At 35.1% G+C, this 22,981-nt stretch overlaps 1 protein-coding gene across 7 annotated transcripts in view; it reads right to left on the bottom strand.

The window, feature by feature from the left end:
• The window catches only part of LRCH1 (leucine rich repeats and calponin homology domain containing 1), a 116,492-nt gene that overhangs the window by 4,725 nt on the left and 88,786 nt on the right, over nucleotides 1-22,981 (bottom strand). For 5 of the 7 annotated variants that reach the window (XR_010440494.1, XR_010440497.1, XR_010440496.1 and 2 more), the window contains 4 exons: nucleotides 20,147-20,256; nucleotides 16,560-16,697; nucleotides 15,021-15,098; nucleotides 7,246-7,503 (listed from right to left, as the gene is read on the bottom strand). Coding sequence is in view for 2 of the 7 variants with exons in the window: in XM_064714707.1 (XP_064570777.1) it covers nucleotides 15,021-15,098; nucleotides 16,560-16,697; nucleotides 20,147-20,256 (326 nt within the window). In the remaining 5 variants the exon portion in view is untranslated. The remainder of the gene's footprint in view (nucleotides 1-7,245; nucleotides 7,504-15,020; nucleotides 15,099-16,559; nucleotides 16,698-20,146; nucleotides 20,257-22,981) is intronic. The other 2 variants (XM_064714707.1, XM_064714722.1) reach the window with 1 other exon arrangement.

Raw genomic sequence — 22,981 nt, 5'->3', positions numbered from 1 at the left:
ACATTTCCATTCCAAACCTACCTACCATAAACTGATCCTTTAAGTAAAGACAGTGAGTCAGCAGTTCATTCTTGTTTGTTCTACTGATTGAAATATTGACCTGCAAGCTTTCAGAGATGGTTCCCCCCAACTTTTATTCCTCTTAAAAAAGTGTCTTTTCCACAAAATCATATAGTTTAGGATGCAAACTCCTAAACTGATACTGATTAGCTCTGGAGTAGCTACATAAGAAGGTAGACAGAGTGATAGCAAATAAAAGGGTGAAAAAAACCACCCAATATTCTTCTACTTCAAAGGTGTGATTTCTACCAGACATTTTGCCAATCTGCTGTCCTGGGAGCCAGTTCATCTAGAAATCCACAATGCTCTGATTTCAATTTTTTTTTAAAAAGGAACCATATTAATTTTATTTGAGAATACAAATCAGACACCTGAAGTGAAATGTTATTCTTTCCACACTCTTCTACTTCTTTCCAGTGTCCTTGCAGAGTAGGCTCTTGTTTCACAGATTTGGTGGCCCTTAGCATGCCAATATTTCATTATTCTTCCGGGCTAGACAAAAGGCATTTAACAAGAAGGCCTACTGAGTCCAGTATCTGAAAACTAAGGGATTGGCATTACAAGGCTGAAGGGTATGGGCTGAACCCAAAAACTCAACATTAAGAAAACCTACCTTGCTAGATATTTATGTTCGAAAATATTCTGCATTTTGCTATTGAAGTCAGATTTGCTTAATCCACCAGCATTAAAAAATGTTTACTTAGAAAAATTTAAATTCCAAACCCACCGTTTTTGTGGCACCTTGTGGCACTCACTGAGCTGCTCTGTCATGCTGTCTTGCTAGGATTTTTGCAGTTGCTTGTAAGCACATTTGTACTTAAAGCATAAGGGAATGCAGGCCCTATTTCCTATTAAAAACCCATCCAATATGTTTTTTTTCTGTTTTTAAAGGCAAGCATTATCTAATTATTTTAAAGACAGCAGAGTAATTTAGTTTGTATGAAGCAACCTCTCTCTACCTGCTGAATTTACAAGATGCATACTCCAATCAGGAAAGCTGTTCTAGGAGGTCTGTAAAAAAACAGGACCATACAACTGTGTTGTAGGAGTGAAAAGTTTCCCACCTCATAAGCTTTTTATGTACCATTCTATGTCAGTAGTCAAAACACATACTTAACAGTCTTCTCTTATGAAGCACGCTTGGCTCTTATTTTATAATTCTGCAGCTAAACACATGGCTACAATGAACTTTCCAAATCTGACAATGAGACCAATGCCACTTCCTAAAAATGACCAGCTTCTCTTAATGTGTCACAAATCAGTTCTGATATGTAAGCCCTAAACACTATTTTAAAAGCTTTTTAAATGGCTTTCATCAACTCTTGTCTCCTACACTTTTCAAATCAGTTTTTGAGTCACATTTTTATTTCTCAGACTAAGAAAAGGCAAATTCTGCCAAGGATGGAATCCAAAGCACAAACAACAGCTTCCCATAGCAGCAGTACCATCCCAGGTGTCTCTGCACTTAAGTCGGGTGCTGTCCCTGCTTTCCATGCTCTGCCTCATTCCCTCGCCAGATACCACTGCTCTCTGGAAACCACCAACAGCAAAGCTGTGAAGCTGCAAGCCATGGAGATTTCAAAGCTTTCCTGAAATCCTAGCATCTTGAAGCAAATGCCTGGCCAAGCAAGAGGAGAACCTGCCCCTGACTCTGAGGAGACTCCACTCACTTCTCCCCACATTAAATAAAATACTTGTCCCAATTACAATAGATGTAAACACATAGCATTTCTGTGTAGAGATGTGAACTCTCTCTCTATAAACACCCCTGTTGAAACCATCACTGAACAAACTCCAAAAGAACAGATGGAAGAAGTCGATACTAATTCTACAGACAGCCTAAAACAATTGTGGTGGGAAGGGCTGCCACTCCTCATAGCAGCACCAACCTCTCTATTCTCTATCCACTGCACTAATGAAGGTCTAATATATTTTTACTGCCTTTTTTCTCTCTAAGAACACAAAGGAACTTAAATGACTTGTTGCCAGCAGACCACCTTCTACAGACACACAGCCATTTTGAATGGATAAAGATGTTTTCAAACTCATAATGAAGCAAAAGAACAAAGTCCTCCTGAAGGAAAAAATGTTAAGTGCATAAAAAGGAGGCAGCAGCAGGAGGCAGCAGCAGGAGGCTGAATCACAAAGCAGCACAAAGAGACAGTACCACAGAAGTACACACAAATGTGCACGTGTGCATGTGCTTGCCACAGCAAGCTTCTAATCCTGGAACAAATATCTGATTTAGGATAGAAGTCAGGACTACACAATGACACTAATCCCTCAAAAACATGGGACACACTTCACAGACATATCTATTTTTATTCAACACTAGATGACTTCAAAGTCAGGACAACTGTTTGAATTAGTTTATGGCAGGGCAAGCAGTTTGGCAATTCAGATACAGTAAGCATTTATAAAAAAGACATTGCTGCCATAATGCCAGATTGGTAAGGGGTAAAATGACCACATCATGATAAGAGAAACGCCCAGCTGTGTGCATTTGTTAGTAAAAATACAGAGGAAAGGAATCCCATGATTCAGCAAGAGCCTTTCTCTTTCTTCCTTGTATTTGTAGAATGTGAGATTTCAGATCTACAGGGGAAAAATATTCATAAAACAATGAATATTGGAATGTGCAATTTCTCAAAGCACATATTTATTAAAAAACCTAAGTCCATGTAATACCCATGATTTCATGTTTGAAGCCAACTATATTGAAGTGGGAAGTCAATAAAAGAAATTTCAGGGCATTACGATTAAGCAAACTTATGTCCAATATACACAACCTTTGCATTTTTTTAGGACAAAACTAATTTTCTTTCTAAAGGTCAGAAAAGAAAGCTATAGCAAATATTTACTTTTTCATATATCTAAGGCAATTTGAAATTATGTCCTTTTAGATATTTTTCCTTTTCCACTATTACTGTTGATGTTTGTATATGGGAGATGCCCTGAACTACCATTTCAAGTAAAAATGAACAGAGGTATAAAAAAGCACAGTAATTCAGGCCACACTGCAGCTGCAAAATCATGTATTTGGAGTCATAGCCAGCTAGACATCTATATAGATGCATCTTCTGCACATCCAATAAATTGGATATTTGCAAAACTGTAATTGCTGATGATGGGCTTTGGATTCTTCAATAAATTATGACATTGAGCCATAAAGTTTAAAAGTAGACCACGTATTTTATAAAATCCCTCACAGTTTTATTCTAACAAGCTTGGAAAACAGTGAGCTGAAACTTCAAGGAACAAAAATCTTAATAAAGACAAGACACACATGAAACAGTAAGAGAAAACACAGTCTTAAAAGGGAAATACCAATTATACCATAAAGTTACATATTAAATTCTGAGAAAGTGACGAGTGCTTTGTATCATCAAAGCAGAATACATCATTATCTTACAGTATTTTTCTACTGCTCTTTCTGCATAATACAGCTTGTGTTATAAAAATGAAGGAAATGGAAAAGTTTCACAAAACCAGCTGTACCATTTTTGTCTCAACTTGCATGTATGACTGGGATTTTTGGGGTTTTTTTGCAACAGGAGAAAAATTTTTGTGAAAAACAATGACATGGCAATTCTTTGGTAACTTATTAATGTATACTGAGTAGAAACCCTATTGAATATTTGCTCACACCTAATTCAGTCCCCATTCACTAAAAGTTCAACTTTCAGAACACTTATTAGGAGCACAATGGGATCTATATACAGCTTTCAGCTATAAAAAATTGTTAATTTACAAAAGGCATTTAAAGGACTACTACACTGCATTACACTGCACTTGAAAATATTTCTTTTTTCTATCGAGAAAAAAGCCAAATTCTCACATCAAAATGCCACTTGTGATCCAGTGCAAACAAATTTTGTCAGCAAGAATATCCACTACAAGTTGCATTCATCATTTTATTGCAGTATGGATGAGATGATCTCCACAGGACATGAGAGTATGATGGGCACAGTACAGACTGGAAACCCATTTGTTAGGATGTCATGGTTTGAAAATCTCTGACGATCACCGCAATGCAAAAAAATGAATGGGAAAAGAAACAGAGGAGCAAATATAATTAATGTTATTAATGAATATAAGGGTGAACTACAGTGCACTTTTTTTTTTTTTAAACTCAAGGTGATCAACCTTATTATGTAACTAGCTATGAGCAGTAAGTACCAATTATATCTAACTGGGTATCTCAATATTGACATCTCCTCAAAGGTGAGGAACCATCAAAGAGTTGAACTGTTTGGTTCACAAGTACTAAAGCCACAGAACAGCAGCACAGAAGCGGGACTCTGAATTTAGCAAAAAACCTATTACAGTAGATTAAAGATGTTTTAGTTTCCAGTTCCCCATTTAGTGTAGGAATTATTGACTTCAGAGATGGAAAGACAGATATTTTTCTTATTTGCATTACATTTGAAATATATTTTGAGAAACTTTACTATATTCAGAAAATGTAAGGGTAATTTCACTGCTTCTTTCCCTGTAAGATTTATAGATATTTGGAAGTGTAATCAATAACAACACCCAAAAAATACCAAACTGGATAAGTTTCATGTATGTTAGCACAGCTCTGCTTGTCATGAACCAAGTTTGTTTGGTGTTTTTCACCATCTGTTTCAAGATGGCTTCACCATCTCTAACTACCAGAAACTGCACATAATGCTACACTTCAAATACCAGATATTGTCATAGCTGAGAACACACAGAAAATGGTCCCTAAGTGATGACTCTGTTTGCATGGTAAGTATACACAAAGTTAGGACTTCAGACAAGTTTGAGAGTTAAGTGTCACTGGGGGACATTCACTTGGTGAACACTGGCACAACAGTAGTTCAGTTTCCAGCCCAGTGTCTACTCTGATAAAGTGTTCAACCACTGAAGACATGAACTTCCATTTCTGCACACTGAAAATGCAAAACACACTGATTACTCCTCTTACTGCCCTCCAAACTATTGGATACAGTGGATAATCAGATATGTTAATAGACAGAGACAGATGTGTATTATAGAATGGCAGCAAAACGTTTCTCCACGTAATTTTCTCATTTGAAAAGATGTACTCATACATTCAGCTCAGCACTATATAAGGAGGGCACAACACAAACCATCGACAGGAGACCTGTTTACCACTTATGGGAGCAATAGCAAAACCTCAAGCCTATAGAAGACATCACTTCTGTCTCAAATGTCAACACTGGACTATAAACAAACATATAAGTAGATTCTGAACTGATTCAAGCCATATGTCATTTAGTTTAATCAGAAAAGCAAAATAATTAGAACAAGACAACAAAAAAATCAAAGCAAAGATCTGCTCAAAGTGAAAGCTTAAATGTCAAGCTGTGATTGAATAAACAAGTGTCTGGTGTTGGAATTGCTGAGATTAGGCTCACAGTTAGAAGACAGGCCTGTGCAGGATGAAGGCACAAGTCTACAGCTATATACCAAATAAAAAGCTTAGATGCACTCACTGAACTCTCGCTTTGTCACAGATGACACTCTTTACAATAAAGTTGTTATTATATGTATGCACTGGAAGCTGCCACACCAAACCCTTTAAAAATTTTGATTTATCCACCACCAGAAACTAATTTTTCCATTGTAAAACCTATACCTAATACACTTGCTACTTTTTAAGTATATCTGTCTATATATATCTATCTATATATTTAAGCCACAGAAACCAGGAATAGAACTGCACTTAAAAGTTTTTTAATAAAATTTTACAAGTATCTGCGGAGTGGGAATATTTAGAGAGCAGCATTAAATAATAACTGTATGGCCAGAATAATCAGTAACACACAAATTCTTATCCTAGTTATACTCTAAAAGTCTATAACTTATTTTATTATATACTAGATGGGGGGAAATGAATGCATGTATTTCCAAGACACAAAACTGAGGTCCTTTGGTTAGCTAGCCTGAATTACAAATTTAGGCAACAGCATCTAGGCCAATATTGCAATGCCGATATAAGTTTATTCTTGAGGGTTTGCATTTTTCAATAAAACTTAATTTGTCAAATTAAAATAAATAATTAATATTATTAATTATAAATTTAAATAATAAATACATTTAAATTTCAATAAAATTAATATTTCATTTCAATAAGGAGAAAACCCCAAAACTGTCTTATTTTAAGTTTAGAGTAGATGAACAGAACCCAGAACTGGAAGGGAAATAGAAGTCATCAGTCCAGCAGTATAACCATAGGCAGAGGTCAAACATACCAAAATAGTTCCTGCCTAATGTATGTCTAAACTGCTCTTTAAAACTTCGTAGGATGGAAAAGCTAGAGTCTTCCCAGAGGATCCCTTTTCCTAGCTATATTGTCTTTGCTCCATTGGTGAGACAAACAACAAACAAACAAACAGTATCTGCATGTTCACAGGTGATGAAACAGAGAAGATAATGATGGGACTTGCTTGATGCCACACTAAAGAATGGCAGGTCAAGGAATCTAATAGCTTATTCCCAAACTGTGTCACTGTACTGCATGACCTTCATCCTGAAACGAAAGTCTTGCTCATATCCACTGCTAATTTACAGTCGCCTTTGGGGACTAATGTAGCAAGTGCTTGAAAGGACTCTGTTTTGTATGACAGAAGAAAAAGATTATTCTACCATAGGAAAACATAACTGCTCCAGTATGGAATTTAATCAGAACAGTAGAGATGAACAACAATCTTTAAAGTTACAGTACTCTTGTTAATATATAAGACTTTAAAAAATCACAGTAATTTGAAAGATAGCTCTCTAAGTGCTCTTAACACAGTATGTGCAGAGATAATTGGCACCCACTCGGAAAATACTATCACCTGCTGGAAGTGCCACCTGAAACTGCTTCAGTATTTGCAGCATTCTTGAATTTTCACAAAAAGTAAGAGGCTCAGCTCCATTTAGCTTGTGATACACATCTAGCCTACACCCAAATATGGAATAAGAGAAGCTTCACTGCTTCAACACATTTAGTGAGTAGTCTAGGCAACATGAAAGAAAAGCTATAAATAAGGAGATACATAAGGTCTTAAACTACAGCTGGAGGGGACAGAAGACATGGGACTTGCCTTCAGGATGCTACTCCTCTCTTCTATTTCAAGAGATTAATAAAGATATTACAAGGAAGTAAGGGAAAGGGAGAAGTTTGAAAGGCAAAGGAAGGAAATTAAGTACCTGTAATTTTTCAGAGACAAAGCAGAAAGTTTGTGCGCACATGCGAACAGGTTATGCTGTTAGCAAATTCCAGTGATAAGTTATATACATCAAGACTATAAAAAGTATATGGAAAAGACAAAAGCCTAATAGATCCCAGGAGCGAAAAGTAGAAGTTGATTGTGGGGGTTTCTCCCCGAGGGCGAGCAGAGTGTCAACAGTCTTTCGAATGTGACGAATATCCGACTGCAGGATGTCATACGGAGAGCAGAGGTCAGCCTATCCCGAAGGGCAGCCATTAGAACAGAAAAAGAGTGCAAAAAATTAAAAATACAAAAATAGAAAGATATTGATAAATAAATTATCACAATATTCTAGCATAAACATGTAGGAATAGTTTCTTCCTAGTGTTGCCTTAGTCACTAGACATCCCAGCTTTCTTTTATTTCCTCTAAATACTGAATCTATCATATAACATCAGAATGTTAAGATAGAAGAGCTCAAGCCTTCTGATCCTTCCAAAATTGTGCCCAAGTTCACAAGGGTTAGGAAGTGCGTGTGATCCGCTCGTTCCAATACGGTCTGCACACCTTTGTCCATCTGGACCTTATTCAAATGCTTAAATGGAACCAACTGAAAAAACTAACTTAAAAATAGCAAAGAGTGGGTTAGAAAGCTGTTAAAAGCACAAGCAGCAGCAATATGAAGTCTAAAGAAAAAGTACTTACAGAAATCATTAGAAGTATGCAAAATTCTCTAATATAGTAATCTAAACCTTGGTATTCAAATATTACCTCAAATGATACCCAGGGATAGGAACTCAAAAAAGCATTGCAGCACTAACTATACTTGATTTTAGTAAAGTTTCTAAACTGAAGCATTGGACACTAAATTTCTTACATAGCATTTTTAAAATTATTAGCAGGTTAGATTCCCATACGTTTTTTGGAAAGTATCAATTACTTGATGTGGCAACTTACTCTGGACTAGCTATACAATATGAAGTGAAATATGTAATAGTACCAATATATTCACATAATATTTAACATTTAAATCAAACCAAGCAACACTAGTACTTTGAAAATGCAATCTAAGATACCGTTTTACATTGTAAATAAGGCCTTACGGAGATAATGAATACTTACTGAACAAAATTACATGCAGTAAGAATTTGAAAGAACACTCCTCCTGTGGAAGCTTTTCAGTCCCACTTCCTTAATGAACTGACAGTACACCAAATAAACCAAGACATGGAAGTTCAATGTCTGTTTCCTGTTAGTGCAAAGTTTCAAGCTCTAGTTTGAAATAAATTAAACTTGAAAATATTTTAAATGCCTTTCTATCCTGAAAAGTGGCTAGTGAAACTGTAAGTCAAAACTGTCATTTATACACAAATTAAACAGTGACACTTTTTTTTTTCTTTTTGTTTTATTTTTGCTTACCATGAGTGGTTCTAGCTTTACCAGGAGTCAAAAGCTGCAAAATTGTGTTACTTAGGCCAGCAGACACAGAGTAGAGAACCAACCTGCCTAGCAACAACACTTTTTTTGCAGTCCTTTTCAGAATTTTTTAACTCAAAACTCTAGTGTGATAATAAACTTCAGTGCAATTCTGTTATTTTATAGAGTATGAAAACTCACAGACAGCACAAAAACATGCTGATCTTGTTTAAAAATGGGATAGGTTTAGTACTGTATTTGTACACCTACATCCACAAGCTGCTTACCACAGAAACAAGTTTTAGTGCAAACTATTCGTGACTATCAACTACATAATATATTGCGTTTATACCAAAGACACCAATAAACCCAGTAAATGCTGGATTAATTTTGGAACAACATCCAAGACTCAATTCCTACTTACTGCAAATACATATCAAAAGTAAATATCTAAGATAGGTCCAATTTATATTTTAAAAATAAAATGCCAGACCTTTATATCAAAGACCTTTTAAAATTTTTGTCCAAAAAAACCCCAAAACAATGCCAACAGTACCTACTGCAGTCAAATGGAAAAGGGAGTAATTTCAGACTTTAGAGATTGAGAGATAGTCATAGGTTGACTGTTTCCAGATACTGATGAAGTTGCTAACCCAAGATTAACATCCTAAGCAGCATAAGAAGCCAAAGCGTACAAAAACAGCCAACACATGCAGAAGAAACTTTCTACAGAAACTGCCATGGTGTGTTTTAGTTAAATTCAGTGAAACTTGGGGAAGACTTAGGAATATATATTTTTGTGTGTTCTGTGATGATGAATAACTTGGTGTTATATTCACACCTTATAATGTAAAATATTTCTATTTTATGTATTTTAGATTTGTCGATGAAAAATATATAGCTTTTCTAAAACGGCAGACGTATTTCCACTTATTGCACTGATCTTGTGCAATAAAAATACAAAACTAAAACATGACATCATGAAATAGTGTAAAAGCACATGACCTCCATACAAAGTCTCAAAGATAATCACTCATCCACCCATCTATGACAAATACTGCCCCTCTATTTAGGGGATTGAAATTATTGCTAGTAAGAATGACAAAGATACACCTATTTAATAATTACATTTATGGACTGACATTACATCTATGAAGCTGTATGATTAAATCATAGAGCTGTCAATCATGCACACAGAATAAACACAGTAAGACAGAAATACAACAGCAAAAGCATAACCAGCTGTTTGTGTGCACAAACCACCCTCATTCTGCATGCCCCTGCAGTAACTGAAAACAGAGAGCATTTCAGAACTGACCTCCTCGCATCTACACTCTGGTAAAAAAAGTCAAGATTAAGCTTGCAGAAGTGCATTAAAGAAAGAAATCTGTAGTGCATACGCACTAAACTCAAAACATAAATGAAAGGAAGCTCAGAACTCCGATTTCAGGACTGTAATTGAGAGTGTATTGAACCACTTAACTCCATACCATAGGCCACACAGGGTCCATTACAGAGTCCAGAGGGAAAAGGTGGCGAAATGAGTCATACCTGATAAACTTACTGCAACTTCATGGATGTCTCATGATGAAACTAAGGAGAAGTAACTGATTACGTGAAGTGATTAGAAAACAAGCATAAGTGGCAATGATAATATACCTTGCATTAAACTGAAAAACATGATTACCAGTTGAACAACTAACAGGTGGATAGAAGGTAAAACACTTTACAGTCACTGCCTGGCTGCCTCCTTTGTTTTGTTACTTTTAGAATACAAAAGCCTCCTGTTTCGTTTTTCTTTATTATTGTTTTACTTAACTTGCAATTCCTACGCTAACTCAAGTCACACTGATTTTTAGAATAATCCTGTCTGACATTGCCACATAGTGAATCACATTATCAGAAGAGAGCCTGATACACAGTATTAGGACCCATTTGCAAGACTAAAGTCACTCAGAAGGGGCACAGATAAACCTTTTGTAGTCTGCATCTTTGTACAATGATGTGAGATCCAAAAAGCCATTCCTTATCATCACTCTCTTTTCTACTCAGTATGTTTACACAAAGTAAATGACTGAAAATTTAAGAGATATGGTAGAAGTCTCTCATACCTACCCAAGGTATTATTTATCATACCAAATTGTGCTGCAAACTGCTGATGTGCTGGAACACAGACACTGGAACATTTGACTGTGAAAGATTTCATTTTATCACTACCTTTTGCAAATAAAAATTACCATTCTATTAGTAATCATGATAACTTCAGTCTATCTTCATTTTTAAACTATATGATGATCAATATAGTATGTTATGTGGGGAAGTATTTATTTTCTTTTTAAAAAGATAAATTGTATTTTTCTGACCTGACCCCAATAAAGAGTCAAAATATGCTTCTTAAGATATTACATTAGTGTAAGCTGAATACTATAAAAATTAATTCCTGTCTTTGTAAAAAGCTAATTTCAAAGACATTGAAAAGACTACATTTTCTTTTCCAAAAAATGCTTAAAAAAATCCTACTTCTGATACCCCTTATTTGTTCATAACTGAGAACCAGAAAATATGTACAAAACTTGTAACTTTTGTCTTTCACACATATTGCATGTACAGCTTTGTTTTGGTCTAAATCTTACTTATAGTAAAGTATCATTCAACCCACCACAAATCAATTTTTAACTTTTGGAAGGACTCCTGATTCACACTACTGAAATTGCATAACACCCTGTAATATGGATTACCAGGAATAACAGCTACCAAGAATAAAAGCTCAAGCTTAATTGAGTTATTAATTTGCAAGTTGAAATAGCAAAGTCTATGTCCTTACTCCTAGTATGAATACTGATTTTGCAATGACAAGTTGAAGAAAACTGCATTCATATTTTTGCCTTTATTTACCTATATAGTTACTGGTTTTATGAAAGAGCAGTTGTAAACAAAATACTTCCATAACTTCACATACAAGGTAATGTGATGATATTTCACTCTTCTGACAATTTTTAATATCTTTGGCATGAGAAGTCATTAGGAAGAGTAAAACTGCAATACGGAATCATTACATTTGACACTTTGGGGGCCACGCTGCCACGCAAAAGAGAAGTAAAAAATCCAGCTTTATTTTTCAAACCCACAAAGTGTGAGAGGGTGGGTGCAACATGGACGAACTGAGTTAGCAGTGAGGGTGGTATTATTTGTGGGCTCACATGACATTAACAATGTTTAGTCCAGTGAATGGCACAATCCAAGTACTGTACTGTCACTGCAAAATGCAGCAGGACCTCAGCCCTGCTGAGGTAAATCAGGTAATTTGATGGATTTTAGTTAACAATGTAAAATAAAGTATTCTTTAGCAATTTTCTAAGAAACAAGGATTGAACCTTTTTGTAACACAACTCCTCAGGGGCACAGCAGACATTTTCTGAATCTTCATACTTTCAGATACTTACCTGCCAACATCCCTTTCTTACATCAAACAAAAAGGTTGTTTTGTCTCAAAAAGTGATTTAAGAGGTTTACTGATATGGCGCTACAGCAAAGCCTAGTAGCAAAATTGGGACACAATTTGATTGTTTTGCAAGTCTCACACTTTTAACAGCCTCCTGGTGCAGCCAGAGCATTGCTATTTAGTTTCTTATTAACGGTCAGACTTCAAACCTCCCTCTTGCGTGTGATCCAGCACGTTCCTTCTGCATGCAGTCAAAAGCATCATGTGGCTGTTAACAGAAATCAATTTCAATGTGTCCCCCACTGTATTGGAACTCTCACCTGGCAGGTAATGGCTTTCAGAGTCTTCTACATACCAGTCATGATAAAGAGACAAGGATGTTCCTCAATTTTGTATTTGCAACTCTTTGGTCAAGATGCCAAATACTCAGTGTGACACATTTAGATAGCAGCTGCATTGTTCTACATCTGTATGAAACTTCCCAGGATCATTCTGGGAAAGTAATTTTGATCCAAGAATTGAATGCTGAAAACCACAGAAGTAAGAGACCATGCACATCAGCACAGCAATTACTTAGCTATTTTCTTATTTTCATTTTACATGACTAAACAGGAAATTATTCCAAACCTGTGGAGTTCAAGAAACAGCACATACTCTATTCCTTAAATAACTGAAAACAAACCAGCACAAATTATGACCATTTAAAAGCCTTTTCAAACCCATGGAGCAGAATTTCAAGTCAATTCTCATGAACTAGACATGGGCATAAGTACCACAGAAAAGCCCAAAACCTACAGGTATGTAAGGACTCAAAAGTAGAATCCATCACTTTCCCACATAAGGTGCTTGTTTAAAAAAAAAGTCACTTCTTTTCCTGGTTTCTCCAGAGATAGTTAGGTACTGCACAGCTCATCCATCTGAAGCAGCATGAGCATGCCATCTGTAGTTCTTTAAAAACTTTGACAGCTGACTGCCATACTCACTATTACACAACTTTGCATTCCTAATCCATGTCCCTGGAACACACAGCAAAGTTCTAGCATCTACTAGCTAGCTCCACAACACAATGTGTTCTCACAAAATATAGCAAATTTTGTAAACATACATTTGCAAATTACCAATGGCTAATAAAAAAGAATATGCTCAGAGTACTTAAAACCTATTGCAAGTTTACAATTGTAAGCAGTTAATTTAATATTTGAGTGAATGAGTTTTTCCCTTCAAGAGAAGTTAAAGCTTGTTTAGATACATAAAGATGGTTAGTTTACAAATCAGACTGGTAAGATGTGGCTTTGAGCCCAAGCCTCCATGCAACTCTTCAACAAATAAACTTTAATAAAATTGTAAAAATCCAAAAGAATTCAACAGTAATTTTGATGAAAAGATTAAAAAGGAGGGGTAATAAATATATATATGGAAATGCCTATTCACAAAATATGAAGAAGATATTTCTCCAGAGAGCTTACTTAGAGAAATCCAGAATCAAAAAGAAGGAAAGCTTTCTGAAAGATCTCAGAGCAGCAATGAAAACAGATCTTCGCCTTTTCTTTCCCAAAAGGCTACAGCCAAGAAAATTTGACTTGTATTCTATTCACTGATGATTTATGATATATGAGAAAAATTTTGGGGCTGCTTAAAAAACGCTTCATGTCTAGAAGTCCACAACGACAAGATTTTCATCTTCTCTGAAGTGAAATTTTACCTTTAATTTGAAATCATTCTAACATAATAAATTATGTAACTACAAGAACTAAATGAACCATTACAGCTTAAGAGCCATTTCACTGAATTGTCAAATCAAATTTATGATGAACCATTCATTGGAACTGTAAGAAAGTCTCCCCCTCAAAATTCCTACAAATAGCAAAAATTATCTGTCACTTTTGCTGTCCTCCAAATCAAGTGCTAAAATATAGATAAAACAAAGAACTGACACTATAATTCTTTCTCAATGTGAAATTTTGCATTACCATCTGCTCCCCAAGGGGATGGTGGTGAAAATCACACAAAATATCTTTACATTTCAGCATTCTTGAAACAAACGAAAAAGAACTCAGCCTTAGTGATACTGTCATATGTAAGCACCAGTGAAAATACATAATGTAATTTTCCTGTGTTCAGTTTAAAATGACCTTATATAACCTTTACCTTCTTTTGAGGGTCATGTATTTGAAATTTAACTTTTTCTAATAGATTCTTCTAAAGCATAAGGAAGTCTTTGAAATAATCCCAATGCAACTTCAGTATTCATTACATTAGTTATGAAGATGAGAATAAATTACATGATAAGTGATACCATTCTTAAATGAAAACCAGAAATTACCAAGCACTGCAATTTCCCTGTTTCCAACTACTGAAATACTTATAACTACATCATAAAATCTTACACATACGTGCTTTCCATACTTAACATACAATGCTTTTCTTCAAATAGCTGTAGAAATATTTCAATACAAGAGATGAGTCTGTTATTAGTTATCAATGCATAGAGTACTTAACATTGTAAAAAATGGAAATATTGCAAAAAAAAGTAAAAATTAAGAAGGATGAAGTTCATATTCTAAAAGCATGAGGTAAAAATGCAGTTATGTTGTGCAATGAAAAAAAAAATAGCAAGCTTTTGGCTACTTACATAATACATTATAATAATTCCTTATATATTTCCCATAGCAAAAAAGATGTATTAGAAATAATAGTGAATTACTCTTTTGGGACAACACCTGCAATTTTTAAGTGCTATGAAATAAGCCACTTAAATGCACTAAAGTAGTATTAAATCACATTATTTAGCTCAGTTTTTAAATTCCGTGTCTTTATTGCTAAAAACCTGTAGTGCATAAAATTATCATTCAGCTTTCATGTAATTAATGTGTTTTCATTTTTGAACATCTAGAAATGACAGTCAATTAAATTACCTCTGGTATCCCCAGTTTTCTACATGCATCCAAAAAGTTTTCCACGTTTCTCCTGCATTTGGCCATGCTAAGTTTAGGCTGTAGAACAGAAAAAAAAATCGTCTATGGCTAAAGAACAGACTTATGAAGAACAGACTTAACTGTAATTAACAGGCTCACACCTTTAAAATTTTTTATGTACTCACAAATTTATAGTAGCTATACATTATATTAATGTCCCAGAAGTATTAATGTCTCATTACTTTAGAATCTCAATCATTTCTACAATTTGTCTCACTCAGAACTATTTACCAAATACTTACAGAAGTATCATGTTACCAAAAAGATATTTTAGTTTCTAATTTTATCAGATGTGAAACAATTGTAATTCCTGAATATTCACTTAAACCAAGAATTCACTGCAGTAGCAAGGAATTCAAAGAACTGATTTTCCAGGCTAAAGTAATTTGAAGGCTGTTTCAAGAAAGAGAATATCAATATAAAGTTGAAACAAAATGAAAAAAAAAATAAAATATGTGCCTTTTGTTACAGAAAATACCACAAGAAATTTGTCAAAATCAGCATGAGAAGTTTTTACGCCAGATATTTAAGTTTGCAAATTTTGGCAATATTATATTTTTACCAAAGATAGAAATTATTTCAAGTCAAGGAACGGCAAAAGAAATTGCACCAGAATATCTGAAAAAGTATATTTTTCTTAAATCTGTCTTCTTGAAAGTTCTTACAGACTGCCTCCAAAATGCACATGGTATTCTCAGAATTGAGAATCAGGGTGCACATGGCAAATTTTTACCATATTGTATGTTAAAAAGAAAAAAGGCAAATAGTTGAAAACATACAAACCTCTTTAGAACCAGACTGCTACCAGAAACCTGGAACAATTATCTATTCAATAAATAGATATAAACAGAGAAAACACAATCGTGTTTTCTTAAGTTTTAATAAGTGCACACAGTTTATGTACTGTAATTTTCAGGTCCTTAGATTTAGGTAAGCCAATATTAAATCACTACAGTGCAAGTTTCTGTTCTGTCTGCAGGTAAAAGGAATCACCTCTACATATTACCCAACAGGACAAATATACTAATAACTGTTTTAAGCGCTTTAGTAGCATGACATCTGCTAAGCCATACACCACTGAAGCCAACCTCACTTTTTTTCAATCAAGGAGGACAGGCTAGTTTTCTTTTTTAAGGGTGTACTAGAATAAAAACTTGTAACCAAAGCATTTCATATTGTTCTGAACACAAATGCCATTATGAAAATACCTGATCTTGTTGCTAGATTAGGAACAAGGCAACATAATTTTGTTCGTTTTTAAGTGTGCTTGTGTATATATATATACACACATACACCTAGATGATATATATAAATGTATTATGTATAAAAGTTAATGAACATTTGCAGTCATACAAACATTGCCTGTAGCAGCAAAGATCTTTCATTGAACAGTAACATGGTTTATGTACCCACACATCATTTGGGAACGAAACAGTAATCAATAAAACACCTCAGTGCAGCAAGAAACTTGCAACTCACTACTGCTGGTGAGGGCACGTGAATGCTGCCGACAGAGCGAGGGCGGACGTGGTTCACTAAATGGCACAGAACGACGCCGTCCATCAGGGCTGAGCCCAGGTCCTCGGGCAAACAGATCTTTAGCCTTGTTTCTATGTTCTGCAAAGGAAGAATGCAGGCACACTTTGATAGAGAAATGCATAAATGGGACAAAAAGGCAATAAATATCCTCATCTCCTATGCTGTAGGCACATAGCTAGGTTTGGAGTTTTTATTACCAAAAACTACAATTCCTTTATATACCTAATCCTTTAGAAACTAAACCACAACCTCCTCTATGCCAGTCACTCAACTACATAAACTTCCTTAAATTAACTCAACACTGCAATGCTGTTGCCACAATACACAACTATTTTTTATACAGAGAGGTATAAAAACACATATTCATGCAATTAGTCATGTGACTGACTGTATGTGACTCCTTTCTTTTAACATTTCCCCAAGTTTTCTACTTATCCATCTTACATTTTCTTTATCAGCAGCAAACTGAAACAGAACTACATTGTGTTAATGACTGAACAAGCAGAGAATAAAAGGCAATCTTTCCCTAGTAGCCAAAAAATTATTCAGGAAGCTTTAGAGTGATCAGAAAAATAGGTAAGAGAAGGCAAAACATTCAGATATAAAAGAGAAATTCTGGATACACGTTAAGAAAAATGGAAGTCTCAACAAACAGAATTTGATATTGTAAAATAAAATACTTTTGAAAATACTTAAGTATTTTTAAAAATCCAGCAAACCCAAGAGATTGTTATATATGATGAGTTTCCTGAACTGTGCTCCAATTTTGAAAACATTCCAACTCTACATTAGGAGATAATTACTCCCCATTGTCTTAAAATAGATATTTCTTAGTTGAACCTCTTAATGTCATTACTCTCTATTAATATCTCACCTCAACCTATACTGGTTGAATATGAATACCTATGAATAGGTAATTCTTTTTAGAATAAAGGAAGTAGGTTGGAAGAGATTTTTGGAGGTCACAGTCTAACAAATTTGAAGTGACACCAGAGGCCTGGTTAATTAAGTTTTGGATATCTGCAAGGACAGAGAGCCCTCAGAATCTCCAAGCAATTTTAGTCAGTGTTTCACTGCCTGTATGGCAAAGAATTTTCTCCTTATAACTATTTGAAATGTCTTTCTCTGCAATTTATGCCACTGTTTTTCATGGATTCACTGGTAATCTTTGAAAAGCCTGGCCTTACACCTTCTCTTTTACTACCCTTCAGGCAGCTGAAGGCAGTCACATGATATTCCGAGCACTCTAAAGCAACAAATCCAATCTAAAGAAATCTAGCTCTTCACTTCTTTCTCATACATTGTTTATTTGGGTGGCCTCACCACGAAACAGCCTCCACTGAAGCACTCTGGGGTTTCATTATATTTTCCCATTTTTTCTTTTACTAGACACACAACTCAAATGCTTGCATGTAGGTTTCTCAACTGGCAAATAAGGGAGTGCATCATGTTCACTAATAAAATGTTTCATTTTCACCTTGGTTTAATTCACAAATCAGAAAACATTTTTAGTAAGTACACAAAAAAAATACACTTTGAGACTGTTTTTCCAAAACTTGATACAAAAAGATTCATATAAAGTTAATAAAATAAAAATGTATTTGTTAGAACACTAATTTGTCTGTTGGGAGACTATTCAGTGTAGCTCAGGGTGTGCTTTTTATAGGAGCACAGTGCACCTACAATACCAACTCAATACCATTTCATGCTGGAGTTCACGGCTCTGTGCAATCTCACTACATGCTAACTTACCATTAAACAATTCAAAAGCAAAATTTACTGATATATGTATTTATTGAATAAAGTAAAAATTGAATGACTTGTATGTTCTGGGCTTTTTTCTTGTGCAGTACATAATCAAATGTTCTGGTGGTTACCAATGTCATTAAAGGACCCAGTATATCTAAATAAGTTTCATTAATTTGAAAATCTCACTTTGTGTTTTCAAACACGGTCAGTTTCTAGCTCAATGACTTGTAATCAAAATTCTCACAAGAAACAAAATAATTTGCATTCCAGGACGTGATATTTCAGGGTGAGAGCAAAGAAGGATAGTGAGTGGAGCTAAAACATAACACATTAAACCAGCATTATTGGTAGCAGCATTAGGTAATACCTAATACTGTGTAGAGACATCCTTATTACTTCTCTGCAATCATGCCTGATTGTGACACAGTGAATAACCTTGTTCTACTTTTCATTGTGAGGATTAACTGAACTAATGCACAAGGCAGGGATCTTGCAAAAATTAGCTATGATTATTTTTAGGAACTTGAGGCTTGCTACATACCTATGGTAACTCTTCAAAGAAATGTTTAAAAGCTGCATTGATGCTGCTGAACAGACTAGGCTCAGAATAACTACAAACTACTGCAGTTTATTACTGCTGCTTCCCCATTACCACATTTTCTTTCCCACTGCCAATAAGTCTGTCTCATCTAATTCCTGCATCTTGTGCTTTTGGCATCATTCAGATTTAGAATTGATAATACACTACATTCTATCAACAATGTTAAATCTTTAATAAGACCTGTTCTGTTAAAAAATATATAATCAGCAGGGCAAAGTTAGGTTAATTCATACTTAGAACAGATGAGGGCCTGAGGTAAGACAAAGCAAATCTACAAGTCTGTAACATTCTGCATTAAAAATCCCACCTTTTAAGCACTATTTGGTAAAGAGAAGAACCTTTAAAATTAAGTAATAGAAGATATGTTATTTAAAACAAACTGAAGGTTTTTCAATTGACCGTTCCATGAAGCTAATGAGATAAGAACAATTAGTCTTGTAACTCAAATGTGAAGTGAAAATCACCGATCACTTTCAGGATTTGCAATTATGTTAATGTCTGTCCCTCTGTGGGATGTAACTGGAAACCTTGACATTCCTCACAGCAAAGGCTGTCAACTGTTTTTTCCAACACAACCAGGTGTCACACAAACATTGCTACCCAGGTATTAGTTGTGTAACACAAATCCTACGCATCAATATTTCCATCAGATTCTAGCTCTTACATTCAAGACAATGTATCAGGAAACCAACTTCTGTATTCAGATTTTCCACTGATGAAATACTGATTTAATTTCTAAGAAAGTGCTTCAAGCATTAGTTATCTGCTTTCAGCTTGAACTAATAAATTTCACTCTGCCTTTTACATGCAAAACTGGGGATTTCTCCAGCTGCTTGGAAATAGTTCCTAGACCTCTCTCTCTGTCTCAAATGCTCACTTCATCCTTTCTGATTAAATTAAACAAATAGTTAATTCCACCAGTGCAAGCCATGCTGATTAACTGGATGTCATTTAGGTAACTCCCATTATTATTTCTCATTTTTACAAAGTCTTTCCTGAAATACAGACATCTGATTGTGATAAAGAACTTCAGCAACAGTATCATCAATGTGATTTGCAGAAGCAATATTGCCTCATATAACCTTTCTTGTATTTTTCTCCTTCAGCAACTTTTCCAAAGAAAAACTAAAAAAAGACATTCCATCAGCATAAATTAATTCTACCAACACTCACATACCTCACGTAGCTGCTCCACAAGCTCTCTCTCTTCTCTCATCTGCTCCATTTTCCTTCGAATTGTGAACTGTGGGTCTATTGATTCCAAATTTCTTTGTGGTCTTAAGAACACTGTGATTTTTAAAAAGAGAGATTTTCGTTTAAGAACAAACAGTTTTATTTTTTTATTTCTAAATTAAGCAAAATCCTTAGGCATTGCCTCCTGCAAAAACAGCTAGAATTTTTTTTTTGTCCTCCAGAGGACAGAAAAATCTGATCTTAGATTACAATTATGAATGGCTGCTTTTGGGATATTGCTCTGGACAGTGTCCTGAGGCAGCAATGGTGCAGATAATTTATCATCCAAGTCCTAATCTGAACGGTCAAGCTTTGTCAGATGATCAAGCACCAGCAGTGTCCCTTAGAGAGTCTGATCTTTAAAATGCTTTGTATTTAACATGGCAGGAAACACCTCTTACTCTTAAGTAGAACTCTCTCCTAACGAGATGCTGAATTGTGTAAAAAGCTGTGACAAGCCTCCTACACAGAACAAAATGCTTACTAGATAAGGTTATGCTAAAAAAATAAAAAACAAAGACAAACCCACCAAACAAAGACAAATGTAGGAAGACTCAGCCATTCAGTAAGTGCCTACACTAAAAAGTCATATTGCAAATGTAGCATAGCACACACCCTTGGCAGTTCTCCTTCCTACCAGTCCTGTCAACTCTCACTGCCCACAATACAGTTCCTTGAAATCATTACATGACATTTCTGCAAATATGCACCTGCACCCTTCCATTTCTGTGAGCAGTGACTGCTTTGAATGGGTCGGAAGAACAAGAGGATGTACAGCCAAAATGCAACTGTCCCTGTTTGTGACTCTGTTTGCCACCTCACACAAGTGTAGTCACAAGTAATCTCACCCAAACTGCGTGCAAGTTCACCTGTATGCAGGCTGTCTAAGTAATGAGGGAATTGATCTAAGTTACTTCTCTAGCCAAAAGGACAGACAGACAGCACCTATGGCACTTCAGTCATAAGGCAGAGTTCTTTCCCCTAAATACTATAAGCTTAAGGCAACAGACTCTTTGTATATCTTTAGGCTATTCATCTTAGGCATCAAGACAGAATAATCCATGACCAGTTACCAAACTTGCTTCCTTCCACTACTTGTCCCATACAGTCCCAATTTAACTCTTCTCAGTGAACTGAAATTTGCTGTAATTTCAGAAAAATCAGTAATTTCTGGAATGCCATATTAATGCTATTTGTTAAACAGAACTGCTTTTAAATAGAACACCTAATATTACAGTTCTATATTAGCAAACTGATGTCATCAGAAATCCCAGGGATAGGGTGGGAGAGCATCCTGTAGAGAATGTGCAGGACTGAGAACTACAGAGAGTGACTGCAGCTCAAATCCCTTCTCCGAGTGGACAACACATCCTCAGTAGTGTCATCACTCAAAAGGTTCTACACAGAGGTGCACACATAAACAAAAACATTCTTCATGCTGACCTGCCACACAATGCATGCAAGTAGCAGAGCCATGCCTTCAGATACAAAGGTTTTACTTAATATTTAATCTTCTGCTCTGTTGAAGGCAAACTCAACATTTGGAATTGAATTCTAAATCCAAAGTAGGGGGTATGAACAGATCCATGCTTCCTAACATCTTGTAGAAAGGTGACACATGACTATGGCTGTTCATGCTCAAAACCAGAGGCTGTTAGAACACTGATATATGGTGAAAAATACCTAAAATGTTATTTATAAATGGTATCATTTAAGATGGCTACAATAAAACAAAACAAATTCTAAGTTTTTCAAGAGCAGAAACCCTTATCAAGGACTTCAATTAACTCCAGAACTGTACTGTATTAAAATTTCTGCATTAACAAGTCTGTAATAATTTACTGGAGGATATTTCTAAATTTTTAAGAGGCGAAATAAAAATTTCCTATCACATTAATTAAAAAAAAGTAGCTGCAATTACTAAGATTTTCTAGTTCATTGTACAAGTCTAATAATTGAGCTTTGCTGCCTCTCACAGATGAAATACCTAGACAAAAATCCTTCTTGAAGAGTACAATCATCTTTTAAATGGTACTTAAAAGCCACTGTAGCTTTATTAGCAGTAGCAACATTTCAAATAATTATCAACAAAAACAGTAGTACAGAATTATGTTCAATTTTCATAGAATTAGACTATCATTATGGTCTTCATTCAGTTTGGCTGCAGCTATCCTTTTTTAGGCCTTTGTGAAGTCAAAGTTCCAAGATTCACTTCCTTCCAATTTCAGATTACCAACGTACCTTACCTACAATAAGAAGCTTTTCAATAAAATAAGTTTAAATGATTAAAAAACTTCCACACTCTAAAGTATTTACTAAAAAAGTTTCAGTTATGTACTGAATTTTTTTAAAAGGTTCCCAGAGAGGAAGTTTTGGCAGTCCTAAGTGTTGCTTGCTTCTCAGCATTACACACAATCTCCAGCAAGGGGAGCCCATACCTCACACACACCTGAATGTCTATTTTTCATTCTTTCAAAGAATCAGTTTCTGCTTTTTGAATCCGTGCTCAAGTCAGGTTATTAAGTAGTATTTGTTCCAATTTTTTTTTTAAATTGCCAAAAAAAGTGTCAACAAGTTAGATGAGTAATAGTTAATAACATAGTTAATAACATGCTGAACATACCACTGTCAAGGACAAACTTCCTGGCAAAAATTTTCATTTCTGCACTGAATTTCAGTGCACATTTCTCCACTATTAATTGTAAATCAAGGAATTCAGTGTATTGAGTACTTAGTGTAACAATGTCATCCTTCAGGCAAACCACAAAATTATTTAACC

This window comes from Zonotrichia leucophrys, chromosome 1 (genome assembly GCF_028769735.1).
Source record: "Zonotrichia leucophrys gambelii isolate GWCS_2022_RI chromosome 1, RI_Zleu_2.0, whole genome shotgun sequence".
NCBI classification, from domain to species: domain Eukaryota; kingdom Metazoa; phylum Chordata; class Aves; order Passeriformes; family Passerellidae; genus Zonotrichia; species Zonotrichia leucophrys.
Note: the sequence above shows the minus strand (reverse complement) of the source record. Positions and strands in the feature narration are given on the sequence as shown.